At 45.8% G+C, this 20169-nt stretch overlaps 1 protein-coding gene across 2 annotated transcripts in view; it reads right to left on the bottom strand.

The window, feature by feature from the left end:
* Nucleotides 1-526: 526 nt before the first annotated feature.
* SCRN1 (secernin 1) overlaps nt 527-20169 on the bottom strand; it is a 74094-nt gene continuing 54451 nt past the window's right edge. The window contains exons 7-9 of one of the 2 annotated variants that reach the window (XM_074984558.1): nt 14875-15055; nt 3261-3420; nt 527-2881 (exon numbers count right to left, since the gene is read on the bottom strand). In XM_074984558.1, coding sequence (XP_074840659.1) covers nt 3262-3420; nt 14875-15055 — 340 coding nt within the window. In that variant the 3' untranslated portion in view covers nt 527-2881; nt 3261. The remainder of the gene's footprint in view (nt 2882-3260; nt 3421-14874; nt 15056-20169) is intronic. The other variant, XM_074984559.1, reaches the window with a different exon arrangement.

The raw sequence follows: 20169 nt of genomic DNA, 5'->3' as shown, positions 1-20169 counted from the left end.
AAGCCTGTCTGTTCAAACAACAAGAAGTCCTGTGGCACCTTTTAATCTAACACATTTTAGAACATAAGCTTTCATGGGCAAAGACCCACTTTATCAGCTGCATGGGTGGGGGTTCCCCGATCATGGATCTGATGAAGCAGGTCTTTGCCCACAAAAGCTTATGCTCCAAAATGTGTTACTCTAAAAGGTGCTACAGGACTTCTTGCAGTTTTTGAAGATACAGACTAACTGTGCTACCCCTCTGATACCTGTCTACTCAGCTCCTGGTATTCCATGGTTTGGGGGTTTTCTTGTCTCTGAAGCATGTTGTGTAGTTTTAGAATCCCTACTGAATATATGAAATGCATGATACTAACTCACAAGGCAACATTTCGAGACTGTGCACTAAAGAAAGTTCTTGTCATGTTTATTTTATTTCAGAATCTTCCAAGCAAATTTTCAAGTTCCATCTGTCACTACTTGCTTATGTGTGCATTCCATTTACTCTGCTTTGGCAGCACATCTATTTATATTATATATTCAGCTGAACACTTGCCCCTTTGGCACCTAAAATTAGAGATGCAGATTTTTGAATATGCAAACTATTGCTTTGGCTGATGATTCAAAGTACAACAGTATATTGAGACTTACAAAAACATCTATATAAATCCTGTTATAGTGCAGCTCAGGCACTATGAAATGGTAAAAGATCATAGTACGAAGTGGCTCACCTCTGAACAGTTACCAAGGTTACCTGGGTGCTTTGTACACGGGTTACTGTCTTATGGCTGGAGTGGCAGCTAAGAGACAGGAAATGTCACCTGCAAAGTCAAGGGCATGGACTATAGGTCTCCCCTAGAAAAGGTGTGGATTGCTCTGTCTTGCATCCATTTCAAGCAAGTTGGAATTCTAACAGAAGGAAGGTAAATTAAAAAAAGACATAAAAACCAGAATGGAATAATGAAGAAAATTAAAGATGAGCAATAATCAGAAAATCAGTTTGACCCCTGGATGTATTTCACTGAAGGAAAGGGTGTTGTACAATACAATTTCAAAAACATCTCGCTGTAATGAGTCTGCTGAATGGCTTTACAGCTGGAAGTGGCAGATGAAACATGAGTTAAAAAACATGCTTAAATTATGTGTTTGATTTTGAGCTGAGTTTTAAGTATTTGGTACGGCTTGGATGCAGCCCCAAACAGGCTGATGGTGTCAAAAGTGAAACTGATGCTTCAGCTCCTCAGTGGAACTTCCTGTCTCAATCACCAACTTACTTCCAAAAGAAAACTCCCCCCGCCTCCATGACTCTGCAACATTTCAGTGGGTGGAAATTAACACCTCATGTCCACCTGATCTACATTGCCCCTGGTGTCATAAATTAAGGTTGTTCTCTTGGCTCATCCCTCACCCTTTGCACTAGAGATTACCTTCTTAAAGGGGAGCTTCGGAACGCAGATAATCACTACAGCCACATGTACTGAGAGGGCAAGATGGGGTGCTGATGAAAAACCTACAAATAAACCATTTGTGTCCTCTTCTCTGCCTTCCTAATGCTACTTATCCAGACTGTAAAGGAGTAACATTTCAGATCCTACCTTCTCTGAATTTGCACCTGGCAAAGATAAGTAACAGCTCAGTCACAATCACTTTATTTTCCTTGTACTAGATACCTGGAAGTTTATTAAGGGTGTAAAGAGCACACACCATTTGGAAATTTCAGAATGTTTCCTTTGACAATACAGTCCCACAGCCAGAATACAGCCCGATTTTATTTTCAGTGCCCAGTGAACCAAAAAGTGTTCTGAGGGCAGGTCTACACCAGGCCAAAAAGTTGATCTCATATATGCAAGTCCAATTGCGTAACTTGAATCGACTAATCCTAGATCAATTTTTCGGGTTGTCCTCTCAGCAGGAGGTCGATGAAAGAGCCTCCCATTGACCTCCTTTACACCTCAAAAGAATGAGGAGTACCAGGGTTGACTGTCGAGCCCTAATGGTTTGATTTAGTGCATCCCCCACTAGGCACACTCAATCAAACCCCAAAAGATCGACCCTGAATGAGCTGAATTTCCAGAAAGTGTAGATGTGTACCCACCGTTGTCATTGCATTGATGGGTCTATCAATGCTGCCTTGAGCATATAACATAGTAGGCGCACAGTTTGATTCTGCCAGCAATGCACAGTATTATGAATCTTAGGGGCTTGTTTTATTTTTCCCTACCAGGCACCACACATGCATTAGTTGCTTTTCCAAGGCAAGAATAGGTGAGGGCAGCACTGAGCCCCAAAGGCATGACTCTGCTCATTTGTACTGGCATCTGTCAGGAAGGCTCCATTGCAGGCAACAGTGACACAAGCAAGCTCAGGAGAGACCTCATCTCTATTTCAGACTGTCAAGTTCGCTGCTGTTTTGGTTTTTAAAACCTCTGCCGTTTCTAATGTGATGTGGTAAGTAAACATGTACCCAGTGAAATTCTAAGCACTGGAACTTTGCTACCTAGTTTTGAAGCTGTAGAAGGGGAAATTAAAAAAAACAAAAAAACCCCAAAAAACGCAAAACCATGTTTTTGCTTTAGTAGATGATCTGGCTTGAAGTTATTCCTTGTTTTAATTTTTTGTTGCCCAAACAATGAAACATTCTGCACTACATTAGCTGGCATGCACACACGGACCAATCAGTGACTCTCTCCTCTCACTAAACACAGAACAGGACCACCACATGATTGGACAAAGGAAAGCAATTTGGTTAACTCGATACTGCTACTGAGGAACATTTTTCTAGAAAGACAGAAGGTTTTTTGTTTGTTTTTGTCCTCCAGCAAATTCAGCCGTGGAGACTCTCTTTCATGGCTCGAAGAACTATACACTCTTCCTGCGGAAAGGCTAATGGTGTCCACTCTGGCTGAAATGAGACAACAGTGGTTTAAAGTCCACACAGAGCAACAATCAAATGGAAAAGTAAGAGAGGCTATAACACTGCATAAGGAAAACAATCTGTTCAGAGGTATCAAAAGGGAAATAAAGATAATGGAGGCCTGACTCTACAATCATTTAAAGTGGTGCAAACCAGAAGTAAAACTGCTAAAGAAACTGAAGTTCTATCAGCGTGACAAGAATCAGACTAAGTCTTGCATTTATACATCTCATTTATTTATTTGTATATATTATATATATATATATAATATATATAAAAATAAATATATATATATATATATATATGCAGATGAAATGCTTTTCTGATAACTTTGTTTCCATATTGAAGCATAAAAGCATTTGCTTACTTCACTTGAAGAACTTAATTTCTGTATCAACACAGTCGTAGAAAAGGTCTACTACTTCAGCGGGATCCAGAACCTCTGTACTGCTGAGGATATCCTCCATAGCTTCTAAGCCTTGTCTTTCAAGCTCTAGCATAATTCTCATCAGCTTCTGACCTTTCTCCTAAAGGCAAGCAACAGCCAAGTTAAAGTGCCCATTAATGAAATTCAAACGAGTTTTTACTACGATAGGTTGAACCTCACTGGTTCAGCATTCTTGGGACCTGACCAGTGTCTAAGTAGAGAAGTCACCAGACCACAGGTGGTCAATACAGACTAGGAACATTACCAATGTTTCCACTGCTCACTAGGCTCTTAGAATATGTTTAGTGTAAATTGGAGCTAAATAACAGCACAAAAGACAGAGCCAGGACTGGTGGCTGTAAGCAAACTTTATGGGACTACAGAAAACTTGGCCACACCCATGGTAAATGGACATTTGCCTAACTAAAATCATACCGACCATGGATGTTGCCAGCCCAGAGTGTGCTGGACTAGAGAGACTCAACCTGTACCTTCTTCTGTGGGGGTACATTCACACTATTTGGAAATGTCCCCTTTCCCCTCTCCCCCAAAATATTGTTTTCTTCTGTGTTTGTGTGGTAGAACCCTGAGCAAAAATTAAAACAATGTCCAATTGTTTAACATACAGAACAAACAGAGCCTAGTACAAACAACTAGCAAAACAGTGAGTAGTAAGTTCAAAGGAAATGAAAATGTAAAAGATTATGCACAACTTGAGAGTGGAGGATAAAACTTGCAGATTGATATTTAAAAAAAAGAAGGAGAGGAGTCTCTCTGATGTATTTCAAGTCTGAAAGCTCATCAACAAACAAAGAAAAAACAAACCAAAACAAAACAAAAAAAGACTGCAGGACACCCAGAAGTTGAAAGTATTTTCCAAAAACATGCACTGGTACTGATAACAATGAAGAGAGAGTCTCTCAGAACATCACCCTCTTTACTCCACGTTAGTCACAGGATTAAAATTAATGAGTTTGCCCATTTACCTTTTAACCTCTGCATAGTCAAACAGCATTGACGTGAAAGATAGAATGTTACATTTAAGTTACAGAGCAGAAAGAATTCCAACCTGCAGTAGGAACTGCATCTGTTAAAGATGCTGCAAGATTTACTCAGCTACTTCTCTTCAACAGCATCACTACACAAATTCTGCTCCAATATGTATTGCTTTAGCTGGTTTTTAGTATTAACACACACTACTTCCATCTCTGAGAATACTTGCATCAAGTAGCTGGATTGCGGTGTGTATTCTGGTTACATTCAAAGCATGACCAAAGTCAGTACAAATTAAAATTTCACACAACTCCATGTTTGTACTGCTTTAAACGCTATACACAAAAAGTAAGTACAACATTTGATTTATTGTACAATTATATGGCAAAAATGAGAAAATAGAAGTTACTCACTTGTGTAGTAATGACGGTTCTTCGAGATGTGTCCCCGTGGGTGCTCCACAGTAGGTGCTGGGCTCGCCCAAGCGCCGCAGATCGGAGATTTCCAAGCTGTATCTCGTCGGATCGCACATGTGCCGAAGCGTGCCGGTCTTTCGTGCGCTTTCGGCCACATGCGCGATCCGGTCCACGCCAGTTCCTCGACCAACCGCCTTGGGTGCTCCTGAAAAATGTAAAACAGAACTTCGAAGAGGGGAGGAACGGGTGGGTAGTGCAGCACCCACGGGGACACATCTCGAAGAACCGTCTTTACTACACAAGTGAGTAACTTCTCTTTCTTCCTCAAGTGGTCCCCATAGGTTCCACAGTAGGTGACTACCCAGCAGTGACCCCAGAAAATATGGGGATGGGTACCAGATAATGTGCAGCTTGCCCCTGAAAGGACTGCTGTCGATAGGTGTGTGTCCTCTTCCAACACCCGATGAATCGCGTAGTGTCTGGCGAAGGTGTCATAGAACGACCATGTCGCTGCTCTGCAAGCAAATGTCCTTCAGGGAGACTCCTTTAAAGAAGGCTGTTGAAGCTGCCATTGCTCTGGTGGAGTGACCCGTGGGTGGAACTATCAGAGGGGTCTTACGTAACACATAGCACATCTTTATACAGGATACAATGTTATTTGAGATTCTTTGTGATGATAGCCCTTCCCCTTTTGATCTGGGTGCAAGAGACACCAAGAGTCTATTCATCATATGGAAGGGTGTGTGTTCTGTCTATATAAAAGGCCAGTGCCCTTCTCACATCGAGTGAATGAAGCTGAACTTCCCTAGTTGAGGTGCGCAGTCTTGGGTAGAGGATGGTAGAGTTATCAGCTTGTTGATACGGCACTCTGAAGAAATCTTTGGAAAGAATGCTGGGTGTAGGCGTAGTATCACCGTTTCTTTGGAGAAGGTTGTATTGGGTGGAACCACCATTACCACCGCCAGCTCGCTCACCCTGCAAGCAGATGCGATCGCAAGAAGAAAGGTCATTTTTATGGTAAGTAGGCGGAGGGAAATGGTGGCTAGAGATTCGAAGGGTGGTCTAGACAGTGTGTCAAGGACTAGATCTAAATTCCATGAAGGTGATAATGGCTTCCACGGGGGGTATAAGTTCACAAGGCCCTTCAGGAACCGTGTCGTAATGGGATGGGCAAAGACAGTTGACCCTTCCACTGTGTGCCGGAATGCCGATATAGCTGCAAGGTGGACCTTTAGTGATAATAGAGAGAGTCCCCCTTGTTCTAGGTCCAGTAGATAATCCAAAATTGTGGGAACCAGAACCTTCAGGGGGTCAATTGTTTGGGCAAACATGAGTAAGTAAAGCACTTCCACTTGTACACGTAAGTTTTCCTGGTAGAGGCCTATCGACTGCATTCTAAGACCTCTTTCACCCTTTCGGAACATACTCCCTCTAGGGCACTGAGCCAGGGATTAGCCACGCCTTGAGGCATAGCATTCGAGGCTGAGGGTGTCTCAAGATTCCCCGGTTCTGTGTGAGGTGGTCCAGTACAATTGGGAGTGGGAGTGGTGGGCAGCACGACATGCATTGCAGCAGAAGAAACCAGTGCTGGCGGTCCCACGCTGGGGCTATAAGTATCAAGTGTGCTCCTTCCCTTCTCCAGGACCTTGTGGATAAGTACAGTAGGAGGGAATGCATACAGCATGATAGTAGGAAGGCATCCCCTAATGAGCCCGGGCCAATGCCTGCTCTGGAGCAGTATTGAGGGCATTTCTTGTTGATGTAGGTTACAAACAAGTCTATCTGAGGGAAACCCCATGTGTCAAATATACTGCGGAGCAGATTGGCGTGGATCTCCCATTCGCGTGTGAAAGCGAAATGCCTGCTCAGCTGATCTGCCTTTGCATTGCTGACACCTGGTAAGTATGAGGCTCTTAAGGTTATGTTGTTTGCAATGCACCAGTTCCACAGGCAGACTGCCTCTGCGCATAATGCGTGGTATCTTGCCCCACCCTGACAAGTATTATAACATATTGTGGAAATGTTGTCAGTATTGACCCCAACTACCTTGTGTCATAGGTATTGGTGGAAGTGCTTGCACTGATTGAACACTGCTCGTAGCTCCAGTATGTTTATGTGCATTGCCAACTCTGTATGGGACCACCGCCCTTGCGCTGACCTGTTTCCCATGCGTGCCCCCCCAGCCTATGTGGGAAGCATCTGTCGTGAGAAAAACCACGGTTTGCGATTGGTGAAAGGGTACCCCTGACAGCAAATTCTTGGGGTCCATCCACCACGTCAGAAACTTGTGCATCTCTCCTGGGGTCGACACCTTTCCGTGAGTGGCATGTATTGTTGGCACGTACACAGTCGCCAACCAGTGCTGGAGGCAGTGAAGATGCAATCTGGCATTCCGCATCACAGATGTGATGGCAGCCATGTGTCCCAAGAGCTGCAAGCAAGTTAATACTCATACTGTGGGGCTGTACATCAGCACCTGTATGAGAGACTGGATAGCATGAAAACGTACAGTAGGCAGATACACTCTCGCTGTAATGGCGTCTAGGCGCACTCCTATGAATTCTATGTCCTGCGTGGGTTCTGTCATTGATTTTTGGAAGCTGATGACTAGGCCCAGCCAGAGGAATGTGTTCATAGTAATGTCTATCGTGTGTAACATGTCTGCCTGTGAGGCACCTTTCAAGAGGCAGTCATCCAGACATGGGACGATGAATACGTCTTGTCGACGCAGGTAAGCAGACAATACAGAGATTGTCTTTGTAAAGACCCTGGGTGCTAAGGACAGGCCAAAGAGCAAGACTCTGTACTGGAAATGTTCCGTACACACAGTTAAGCAGAGAAAGCACCTGTGTGCAGGGTAGATGGTTATGTGAAAATTACACGCCTTGTAAGTCGAGGGCTGAAAACCAGTCCCCATCATCCAGTGCTGTGACTATGGAGGTAACTGTGGTCATCTTGAAACGCTGTTTGCAGAGGTACTGATTGAGAGCCCATAAGTCTAGGATTGGTCTCCAGCCTCCTGTTTTCTTTTCCATGAGGAAGTATTGGGAATAAAAACCTTTCCCCTGAAACTCGTCCGGGACTCTCTCTACCGCTCCTATAGAGATGAGGTGATCTACCTCTTGTTTCAACAGAATCTCATGAGAGGGGTCCCTGAAGAGGGACTGGATGGGGGTGGGGTTTGGTGGAGGTATGGAAGGGAATAGGATGGCGTATCCTGCAGCAATAATCTCTAGTACCCATTTCTCCGTAGTGATACTTTTCCACTGACAGTAGAATGGTCTGAGGCAATGGTGGAACAGAGGTTGACGTTGTCACTGGCACTGAACGATGGCTGTGGCATCGCAGTCCTCATCATAGCAGTCAAACTTGCTGCCTGGCTGTCTGTGATGTAGGGGTACAGCCTTGCTGGGGACGTCGTGTAGGTGGCCTTTGTTGTTGTTGGCACCCTTAATCATAGCCTCGCTGGTATGGGGGAGGTGCTGAGATTGACAGGTATAATGCCGCTGGTATAGGTAGAATCTCTTCCTCCTGTAAAGAGGGGTGTACATGCCCAGCGTTCTAAGCATAGTTCTTGAGTCCTTGCTGGAGTGGAGGACCGAGTCTGTTGATTCGGCAAACAGCTCTGCCCTATCAAAGGGAAGGTTTCAACTTTTGTCTGTAGATCCTTAGGAATGCCGGATGTCTGGAGCCAAGACACTTGCTGCATGACCATTGCGATGGCATGGAGCGTGCTGCTGTGTCTGCCACGTCTAGTGCAATTTGGACTCCTGTATGCGAGGCCGCGTATCCTTCCTGAACTATCACCTTTAAAACAGGCTTCTTGTCATCCGGGAGAAAGTCCATGAGTTCAATGTACCTTGTGTAGTTGTCGAAATTATGGTTGGAGAGGTGAGCAGCATAGTTGGCCATGCGTAACAGTAGGGTGGAGGATGAATATACCTTCCACCCAAATAAGTCCAGTCTCTCTGTGTCCTTGTCAGACACCATGGATTTGTATCGTGGTGTCTTCGATCTCTGTTAAGAGGACTCCACCATGAGGGAGTTTGGTTGGGGGTGGTTAAACAAACACTCCATTCCCCTCGATGGGACAAAATACTTTTGTCCACCCGTTTGTTGGTCAGTGGAATTGAAGCTGGGGTCTGCCAGATGTTTGTGGCAGCCTCCATGATGGCCTTGTCTAGTGGGATGGCAATCTTGGATGAATGACATGCGAGGTCTCAGATTCTTGAGGAGCTTTTGCTGCTTCTCCTGTACCTCTGCCACTTGTATATCCTGGGACTGCGCCACCCTTCTGAACAGGTCCTGAAACTGTTTAAGGTCATCTGGAGGAGATACATCTCCTGGGACGACCGCCTCATCTGGAGAGGATGAGGAGGCATCTGTCTGATATGCTTCTATCTGTTCCTTGGACACCACCTGTGCCCATTCCCCTAAAGGTTCGGGGGGGGGGGTGTCGATAACTGACTCTGGACCTACTCTTGCTGGGGAGACATGCCCCCCCCTTAGTAGGAGGGGGTGAGAACTGTCTGTATGATGAACATGAGTGCGGGGATCTATTCCTTGATCTTGAGTAGCTTTGGTGCCGATGATAGTCTTCACAATGATATGGACAAATGTAGTAGCAAGGGCATGGTCCTGGTGATAAGGATCTAGAGCATGAGCGTTGTCTATATCTGTGGTGATGAGAGGAGTGTGATCTCCTGGATGACGTGGACATAGGTGGAGAGGTTCTGTAAGGATATCTATGTAGCTCATGCAAGGCAACAGGTGAAGGATGCCTAAGCCAGGGAGATGGTGGCCGAAGGAGTGGAGATGGTAGTCTCAGGAAAGGTGATGGTGGTGTTAACGGCCATTCTGGCATGTACATTTCAGGAGGAGCTGGGAGAGAGAGGTCCAATGAGGAGGTCCGGCGATGGACTTCCTTGTCAAGTCTTAGACCTTGCCTTTCTTGGTTCATGAGATTGATGAGTCGGTGCCGATACGGGTGTTACATCTGGTGCTGAGATCTTGGTGCGGGTATCGGTGCTGGCAGTGCCACACTCGGTGCCCCTGCCTGCAGCTCTGCACAAATGGAGATCTCCAGCACCGTCAGACCCCGTGCCGATGTGCCCGGTTCCGATGCTCTCAGTGCTGGGCGTTTCGGTGCTGCAGTCTCTGGTGCCTGTCGCTTAGGCACCTGTGGGATCTTCAGTGCCGCATCTTTTAAAGTCTGAGCCCCAGGTACTGTCTTCTGATCTCCAGTTTTTGCATTGCCATTAGTAGCAAGCATTTCCTGGTTCTGTGCCTCACTCGTCCTGCTCGTAGGTTGTACAGGCAAAGATAGAGTAGGGGATATCTTCTTCCTCTTATGAGCTGAGGAGGTCAAAGACGTTGCCTTCTGCTTGTGCGGCACCGAGGGCCCTTCCGTATGGGATATCTCAGTAGGCTCAGGCTGAAGGGCCTTGTCAGATAAAATCATTTTTAGCCTCATTTCCCTGTCCTTCCTTACTCTAGCCATCAGTTTAGAGCAGTGAGGATATTTTTGCGGGACAAGGATCTTGCCCAGACAACGAATACATTTGCTATGGCTGTCCAAGGCAGGCATAGCTTCACAGCATGACTCACACTTTTTGAAGCCCACCGGAGACATCTTCCTTGTTAAACTACATAAAGACGTGTAACTTCAACGAGGGTACTTAACAGGTACTAGAACAACAAACAAACAGGTACTAGCCCATAGATAAGGTTCAACAACAGTCTATTGTAGAGATAAGCAGGTGGCAGATTCGGCTGCTCTTCCCTCTCTCTTCCCCTCCTCTTCTCCCCCTTTTTTTTTTTTTTTTTTTAAACTATGTACAGTAAAGGTTTTAAGAACAGTTTTAAGAGAAAAGTTTTGAAAAGGGAACTAGCAAAGAGTAACAAATAACGGTTTTATCTTTCTAGGCGTTGGAGCCGAAGCAAAGTCTGTCTGCAGCTGCTGGCGGCTGAGATGAACTGGTGTGGACCAGATCGCGCACGTGACGGAAAGCGCATGAAGGACCAGCACGCTTCAGCGCATGTGTGATCCGACGAGATACCGCTTGGAAATCTCCAATCTGTGGTGCCAGGGCGTGCTCGACACCTACTGTGGAGCACTCACACGGACCACTCGAAGAAGAACAAGTGCTCAGTAATGATGAGCTGTGACAGCTTTGTATTTTTGTCTGATTTTGTAAGCAAATAGTTTAAGTGAGGTGAAACGATGTACACGAGACAAATCAGACTCATGAAGAGGAGAGAGTAGTACTGAAAGATTGAGAAGCACTGATTTAAAAGTACAGAATTGAGGTAGCATGGGGTTAGTTTTAGGAGGTTACTGTGTTAGGAGTGTTTTCAATAGTCCTCTCCCCTGAAGAACACACTGTGCCCAATACTCTCCTTTATTAATTCAAGAATCAGATGGCCTGTGTCTAATACATCTTATAGAAAAGAGTGCACTACATCTAGTTTTATTCCCTTATTGGATGAGATGGGAAGCATTAGGAGAAGGAATAAGAAATGGGATGTTTTTTCATGATGTACAGCACTCGGTAGAGCCAACTCAAGCTTACTAGGTTGTGCTGGTGCTGAAATGGGGAGGAAGGGGTGGAGTCATCCAATTACGACAATTTCTCAAATAACAGGATTTAGTTAAGTTAGGGTGGGGAACCGACACCTTCCCCCACCCCAACACTTTGATCTGGACCTCTGAGGGAGTTCCACTGAATCCAGGCCATAGGGCGAGGTAGCCCCACCTCACCCCCTCCTCCACTCACTTCTGACTCCTCGTCCTGCATGTAGACAAGTGAGGAGCCCTCATACAGATTAGGTGGGAGCAGTCAGCAGCACCCCAAGTGCTAGAGCTAATTCTGCACTCCCCACTGGGTGGCCAGGCAGAAGGGGGAAAGGCAGAAGCCCTTCGCCTGCCTGGGGTAGCTGCAGCAGAGACCCTGGCAGCTGCTTGTTAACGTAAAGGTTAACCCTCCTCCCACATCCCTAGCCCACTCTGGAACCCCCTCCTGCTCAGACACCCCAAGCCCCCAGCCCACTTCCAGGCAGTCTCTTCCCACACACACAACTCCTCATTTCTGGCCCCACCCCAGAGAGTAGGGAAGCCCACAAAATCTACTATCCCAGGGGAATAAGGGAAGGCTTTTTCCTCTGGGCCACATCAGTGTAGGTTTTGTTCTGTTTCTTCCCCTATCTTTTCACTTTCGTATGGCCTCTGACTGATTTTTCTGTGGGTCGGTGGCCTTCAACCCCAAAAAGTCCCACCCCCAATTAAATAGACCAATGATCATAGTTATCCACCACTGCAGACCTCTTCTATAATCCCCATTGAGCAATCAGACCCCTCCTTTTATCTAACTGCAGTGTTTGTGGGGGAGCCCTTCTAATATTTCACCAACAGAAGCCCAAATGGGCTGTAGGCAGAAGACCCTGGCTTCTCTGTTTTCTGCGGAAGGCTTCTGCCATCATGTACAACATCTGTTCTCATTCTGTTAGCCCCCACTCTTCATCTCCTAGTGCCTCACTGAAGCATGGTAAGAGGGAGAGGAGGCAGTTGGTGGGCTTGGACAATTGGGAGGAGATAACACACACTACATTGCTAACTAGCGTACATTTTGATAATGAGAGATGTCCTGATAACAACTACCTTTATTTTATTCTGCCCTCGTCATTGTGGGTATGGTGAGAAAGGTATTTCCTTCCAGCAATCTTGGCCAGCTAGAGAGTGATCTTGTGATTTGCTTGGCTTAAGGTCACTTTCTCCTCAAAGGAAATCATCTTTCACAGCCTCTATGAGGCTGGACACTATACAAATGCTGAGGGGACCCATGCTGGTCAACCTGCAGCTCAAGGAGGGTCCATATAACCCAGGGTGAGATGCAGTTTATTCATATGATGTTTATCAATCATGTTCCAGCACCATCTGGTTATGGGGGACACTGTGCTTTCTGATGACAGATTTCATGAGCCTCAACACACCAACCAATCTAGACACATTACTACTACTACTAGAGTGAATGTAGATAGGACTGTCTCAACTTGGTAATTTCTAAAAACTGTTTAGTGAGAAATCAAAAAGTCCTTTTCTGTGGTACAGAAAGAAAAATATCTTGTTTCCATTCCATTGCAAGAGATGAGATATGCAAGACTAACCATAAATGTGTTTGTAAAATTCACACTAACAAATGCATGAACATACACATGCTTTTTGAAATGGGAATTGCATAAGGTATTTTATCTTGTATGTGCCTTTTAACCAAATTTTCTTAATTATGAATCATTCCATACTTCAGCTTCTTAGTGCTCAGGATACAGTTTAAACTGTGATATTCCTGCCTCCATCCCATTATATAATTATGTGACAGAAGTTTTATAACACTTCCCAGTAACACCTTTCAAGATGACTCATTGTATACTGTGACCAGATATACGCCTGTATTCACACCTGACACTCTACTGTAATAATCTTTGTATAAAACATGCCTTGTAAGATACCACGTGAAAGCACAATTTGTTGGCCTGTATATTTACAATAAACTGAAAACATCATACATGAAGCTAGAAGATTCCTCTGTCTGATGTTTAACAACACGTTTGAAAACCCATAACCCAGCCCAGGCACTAGGACACAACTAACTTAATGAAGGAATGTGTACTTGGCTTAAAGTCCACTGAAGTGTTAAACACAGCCATCAAGCAAGGAGGGAACACAAAGGAAGTTCAAAGAGATGAAAATCACCTAGCAGGAATAGCCTTTCACAAAGAATCTGTGGGTCATCGCTAGAGAGATTTTTCAGGAAGGGGACTGAAACTATAAAAAGGAGGGACAAACACCACAAGACACTCCTCTCTCCCCCGTCCATCTCATTCTCCACACCTGAGAAGACAAAAACACTGGACTCTGGGAGAGGAATGCTGGCCTGAGAGTATGGTCAATAATCTGCTCGAAGCATGTGATGAGCAAGTTTGCTTTGCAACTAAGTTAGTTTCTCACGTAGATACTACCAAGTACTTTATTTTTTTGTATCCATGTTGGACATTTACTCACAGAAAACCCTTTTGTGATTAATAAACATGTTTCATTGTTTTATCTCATCCTGTCTGTTTAAGTTGAAGCGTCTGCATACCTATTTAAAGTAATATGCTGACAAGTTATTCCCATACAGGAATAATGGACTTCACATATTTGCACTGTCCAGGAGAGTTCTGGGGCAGGACAGGGCATACATTTCTGGGAGAAAGATCTGGGAGTGGTGGTTGGGAGAGGGTACTGAGTATAACCTGGGCTGGAGGGAGCTGAACACAGACACTGAAGGTGTGGCTTTCATGCTGGAAGGTTGTTTGTGAGCAGTCGCAGTGGGAGCTACCTCAACAAGGCATTATATGACACCTAAGTTGAAGGCAGAGGTGACATAAGCCCCCATTGGTCTGGATTGTACTGCAGCATGTTACCTATTTACAATGAAAGCCACTGAAAGTTTGAGGGACCTTCCATGAGTCTTGAAAAATCTTGTAAGTTCCCTCTTGGTTCCTTTTAATTGGCAATTTGGGTGACATGTCAGTTTTTTTGTAAGCTCTCTCTAAACTGCAGCTTGAAGAAAAAGAAAAAACAATTCACCACCATAAATGAGCCCCATACAAAAGCTGTCAACTTTTATATTCTTAAAAAGAATATAAATAATGCAGCTTGAAGGAACAAAAACAATCCACCACCATAAATGAGCCTTATACAAAAGCTGTTAACGTTTATATTCTTAAAATTCCTCTGAGCTTGAAGTCTGAACAATTAACGCTGTCACCATCCAGTGGGAATTATTTTTAGTCCACTGCTGACAAAAAAAAAATTAATATGAAAATAAGGCAACCAACCATGGCTGAACTGTTCACATTTCCATTTTAACTTCTAAGTTTCTATTCAGATTTATAGAGCGGGAAACCCACACATTTCCTGTTAATTACATTTAAAGGTTTCTACAAAACAGAGGTTTTATAGAAACTTTGACACAGAAAGAAGCATAAGCGATAGAAATATTCAAAAATCTTTTGTCCCCACAGTCAGAGTTTTGGTCCCGGGTGTATTAGCCTTAAGAAAAAAAAAAACATTGTCTCAATATTCCAGGTCCTAAAGAGTTTACCTGATCATTCTCCATGACAGATCGGGCCCACTCATGTGCCTTGTATAGTTCATGTCTGCGATCAGGCTTCTCCTGGAACCGAGGTTTCTTTTTTACAGGGTCATCATCACCAAGACTAGGGGACTGAACTTTTGGTACGAGTTTGACATTATCAACGAAGATGAAAGGTTTAAATATGGACCTGAAAAAGGTAAGGTGTTATTCACAGAGATGTTCTGTATGTCACTTATTCATATATCTAGGCTACTCTGCCAACAGAGTCATTGAACTGTACTGTCTGTGCATATCTATGTAGGGTCAGAGGTGGCACAAAAATAACCTCGTCTAATATATGAACACATGACACAAGACAAATCAATTTGCTTTCAAAAACATTAGGTTCTGTGCAAAACTTAATATATTGACTTCCTCCCTCCCTCTGTCAGTTTTCCCCATTTCTGACTTTCCTTCCTTGGACTTTTCTTTTGTGATGGCGTAAATGTTTTGATCATATTTAAATCCCCAATTTTAGCCCCATAATACTCTCTTGCTTTCTTTTTTCCTTCTTTCTCTTTCACCTCACGTCACATAGCCTGTGGAATTTGCGCTTCGGGAATTCATACAAATTAACTGACTCAGCGCCAGTTTCCTAACCTAAAACATCCCAGTTCTACATTTACATAACAGCAATTTGTATGTCAATAAACCTCTTTGCACAATATACCTCTGAAAGTCCAGTACAGAATTCCTTTGATGAAACAAACTGAAGGTGAACATATTGCAAGCCACCCATTTATTTAGTCAGGGCTAGACTAATATTTTGTGGGGCCCATGTGGTCGTTGTTGACCCCTTCCAAGAGCGGGCCTGGTGTGGCAGTGCTATGGTACACCTGGCACTGAGTCTCAGAGGCATGTTTCATTTTGATCACACACCTCTGCAAGATCGCATGTACTGCTATACACAGCTTCCTCAGCTCCCTGGTTTACTCACTGAGCTCTACACCCAGGTAGATTTACCAATGTCCACAGTCAGCAGAAATTTCATAGTGATCATGGGAAACTCCCCATAAAATTAATCTCCTTCCTTATCCAGATATTCTACAGCCAAGTCTCGAGGACCCCCCTATTTCACCAGTCCCTGTATGTGATCCTGGTCTCAGCTCCATCAAGTCCCACAGATGGCAGCTACCTGTTCAATTCTGACAAACCCTGCCCCCAGCATCCCATCCTGCCATTTGAGCAAGCCACCTGCAAACACCATTTCCCCAAAGTGAGCACTTAGCCCTTAGGAACCTGAAGTCACCTACCTGTCTCCTTCTGCTCCCAACTATGTGCTGCTCTAGTACCTGGGCTGCATCTACACTAGGAGATAAAACTGATATATATAAATTTGAATACTTAATCTCGATATTATGAATTTGAATAAAGTGTCCACAGAGCTTCTTGAAATTCGACCGACCTTTTCTCCGTGTTGAATCTCCACATCCCCATTGCCCTGTGCAAGTTCGACAGCGTGAGCAGTGCATTGTGGGTACCTATCCCATAGTGCCTTAGCCCTGATTGCTTGTGGGCGTTTCATGTTGGAGTCCCAGAATTCCAAGCCCTGTCCTAGAATTCACTGCGTCACTAACTGCACGAAAAAAGAACTGGAGATCGTGCCATTTCCTGCTGCAGCATTCCAGAGCAAGCATGGACCCATGAACGCTCCAACTCATAGCACAGATCGTTTCAGCAACCACAGCGGCTGTCACGCAATCTGTCACGCAATTTCAATTCCAAAGCTCAATGACATTTGGCTATCCTAGTGGTGGTACTGCTGCTGCTGCCGACACCGATGCCGACGCCAAGGATGGCGTTTTGGAACAGCAATTGTGCCAAGAACGTAGAGCTAGTGGCTGCCATGAATGCACTGATGACAGCGGAGTGGCATTTTTGGACTCAAGAGACCAGGACGCACTGGTGGGACCACCTTGTTTTGGAGTCCTGGGATGACCAGCAGCGGGTGCAGTATTTTTGCAGGCATAAGTCCACCTTTATGGAACTTTGTGATGTGCCCACCCTGAAGCACAGCAACCCGAAAATGAGGCCAGTTTTAATGGTACAAAAGCGAGTGGCAATTGCACTGTGGAAGTTTGCAACCCCTGACAGTTACAAGTCAGTGGCATATCAGTTCGGGGTGGGCAGAGCTAAAATGGGGACCATGGTGATGGAGGTGGCACATGCAATCTGTCAGCATCTCCTCAGGAAGACTGTGACCCTGGGAGATGTACAGGCCACAGTTGATGTTTTTGCTGCCCAGGGCTTTCCTAACTGCAGTGGGACAACAGATGGCACACACATCCCTATCATGACCCTGGCCCACCTGGTGTTGGAGCATATTAATTGAAAGGGGTTCTTCTCCATGGGCATGCAGGGATTGGTAGATCACAAAGGTCATTTTACTGACATCAGTGTTGGCTGGCCAGGGAGGGTTCGCAGCGCATGCATATTCCAAAATTTGGCACTGTACCAAAAGCTCGTGCGTGGTACTTTTTTCCCTGATCGGCAAATCAAGATTGGCCATGTGGAGATGCCCACTGTTTTAGTTGGCGACCCTGCTTACCTTCCACTTCCCTATCTGATGAAACCTACACAGGAACCCTGGACTCCAGCAAGGAAAAACTTTAATCACAAATTGAGCAGGTGCAGAATGATTGTGGATGTCTCAAAGTGAGGTTCAGATGTTTACTGAAACGTTTGTACGTTTCTGAAGCTAATGTCCCGACCGTTACTGCAGCGTGTGCTATTTTGCTCAACATATGTGAAACAAGGCAGGAGACTTTCCCATCTATCTGGAACTCTGAAGCAGAGGCAATAGGCAGGGCTTACTTGCAGCCATCTACACTGCCATCCACCAGTAGACATGCTCAGGCTGCAGCAATAAGAGACGCTTTAAAAAACAGCTTTATGACTGATCTGTACCACACATGCTACCTTTGTGTGTCTTTGCCATAACGCCAATAAATCAACTGTGCCGTAACGAACGAATGCTCTTTTTTGGTGGGAGGGGATTAAGTTGCAGTAAACAGAATGTGCTCTGCCGCCCGCTCCCCCCCCCCTCCCGCCCACTGGTTCCCTCAGCTGCACGTCTGCTGCAGACGAGGGAGTTTCACTGCCCAGCTGTGCCTTCCGCGGCACTCCCCCTCCAACAGCCTGGTTCCCTCAGCCACGCATCTGCTGCCAACCAGGGACTTTCACTGCCCAGCTGTGCCTTCAGCAGCACTAACCCTCCCCCCACCTGCCCATTTTGATTTGTCCCCTCCCCCGCCACTCCTGCAGGACATGAAATCACACCAAGCTCAAAGGAACGATTTTATTTTGGGGGTAGGAGAAGTGTAAGTGGCTGGGAAAAGAAGCCCTCTCAAGCGTGCTTGAATAGCCTTTTGCGGTGGTCCTTGGGGCTGGAGCAGCAGGGTAGCCTGCCCTCCCTTCCTGTGTGCGAGGACCCTGACAACGGGGGGCTGGGCACCCTCTTCTCAGGAGACTCTGGCCAGTGGGTATCAGCTGATGCCCTGCTCGGTTGGGAGTCCCTCTGCAACTGAAGCAGGGAGCACAGGCTCTATCTGCTCAGTGACAGCCATTAGGAACTTTGCCATGACCTTAGCCTGCTCTGCTGTGACCTCACTCATCTTTGACATTTTGACAGTTGCTGCTGCTGCAGGTCAAGCTTTCTCTCGTTAAAGTTTACTTGACTCTGACGCCACTCAGCTGCACTGTGATGCCACCGACCAGTGTCCTTTGTCAGGTTCTTGTGCTCTGCCTGAGAGTCTTGCATGTGCTGCAGGATCAGATCTTGTTTGCACTTCCTGCGTCTCCTGGTTTTATCTGCAACACTGGACACCGGGTCTGGAAAATGAAAGTCAAAATTAAGATACAATTCACAATGTGCTTTGAAGTGCGATGAATGGGTCTCTGTGTGTACTATCACTGAAAGTATACTTTTGAAGGACACATGGGTTATTAAGGATGGGACAGTAAGCGTGCGCTTCACAATACAATACCTCACTTGCCATCACTTCTCCAGCACATTGCTTTGTGGACATGGTAAGTTATGAGCAATTGTCCTCTGAATGGGAATGGGAAGGTCTGCAAAGCAGGGGCAGCTGTTGGGTGTCCTGTGGCAGACAAATGGATGGCTGTGTGTGGGTGGCTTCGATGCACAATAAAAATAGCATAAAGAAAAAAAAAACATCCAAAGAAAGGCTGGATGTAGAGGGACATGGGAGAGGAAAAGCACGGCAGAGGAATCCCCCGTGTGGTGCAGGGGTATTCCTGAGAACTGAAAACAAATGGTGTTTGGTAAGGGACACAGAAGGGGAAATGCCCAGCAGAGCCCAGCAGCTGCATGGCACCTGGGAGCCCTGCAAAATCAAAAGTAATGCTGGGGGGAAGGGGGCATGGGAGGGGAAACACCCAGCAGAGCCCAGCAGCAGCGTGGCGCGGGGGCATGGGGGTGGAGTCACGAAAAATGAGAAGAACGAGCACCCACCAGCTGCTGCAGGCCAAGGTAAAGGGGCAGGAAGCATGTTAAAAAATTAAAACCAGATGCGAATTCCCGTGCTTCTGCAGGTTGCCAAAGACGACATCACCCTCCTAAAATGAACAGATATGGAGAAAGAACAGCTACTCCTGCTGTGTGACCAAAAGCCTGGAAACTTTGCTAAAATGCTGTGTGCTGCCATGACACCAGATCGCTATCTGGTTGCCTGGTGAGGTGTGCTACCGTGGAAGCCGCAACAAGTCAAGCTTCCCAAGAATCTCATGAAAAAAAATATAAGAATGCCTGGATGAGGCCTTGGAGGAGATCTCCAAAAAGGAGAAGTGCTCCATCCCAAGAACCATTAACACTCTGTTCTGAGGGGCACAGAAGCACAGCTAGCAAACCTGTACCTATGCAAAACCCGACAGCTATACCGACCCCCAACCCACTTCTAGCATGCGGAATAAAGACTCACCTGAACTGCTTGCTCCAGAGGGCTCAGGGACCGGTGTGGAGGTGACTGGCATGGAGGCGGAATGCCATGGAGGGGACTGGCTCAAGGTCTATGGTGAAGAGCTCTGGGCTGTCTGGAACAGCTTCCTCCTTCCCCTGGCTGTTGCTCCTTTCCTCCTCTTTGTTGCCCTCTTCCTCTGGGCCATGCTGCTCCTCCTTGCTCACCCCAGAATCCATACCAGCACCTCCACAAGTGTCGTAATTCAGTCTAGGCTCTGTGGTGGGGTCACTCACCATAAGCATGTGGAGCTGCTGATAATAGCGGCAGGTCCATGGAGCTGCCC

The sequence above is a fragment of the Carettochelys insculpta genome, chromosome 2 (assembly GCF_033958435.1).
Source record: "Carettochelys insculpta isolate YL-2023 chromosome 2, ASM3395843v1, whole genome shotgun sequence".
Lineage (NCBI taxonomy): Eukaryota > Metazoa > Chordata > Testudines > Carettochelyidae > Carettochelys > Carettochelys insculpta.
This window is presented reverse-complemented; position numbering and strand designations above follow the sequence as displayed.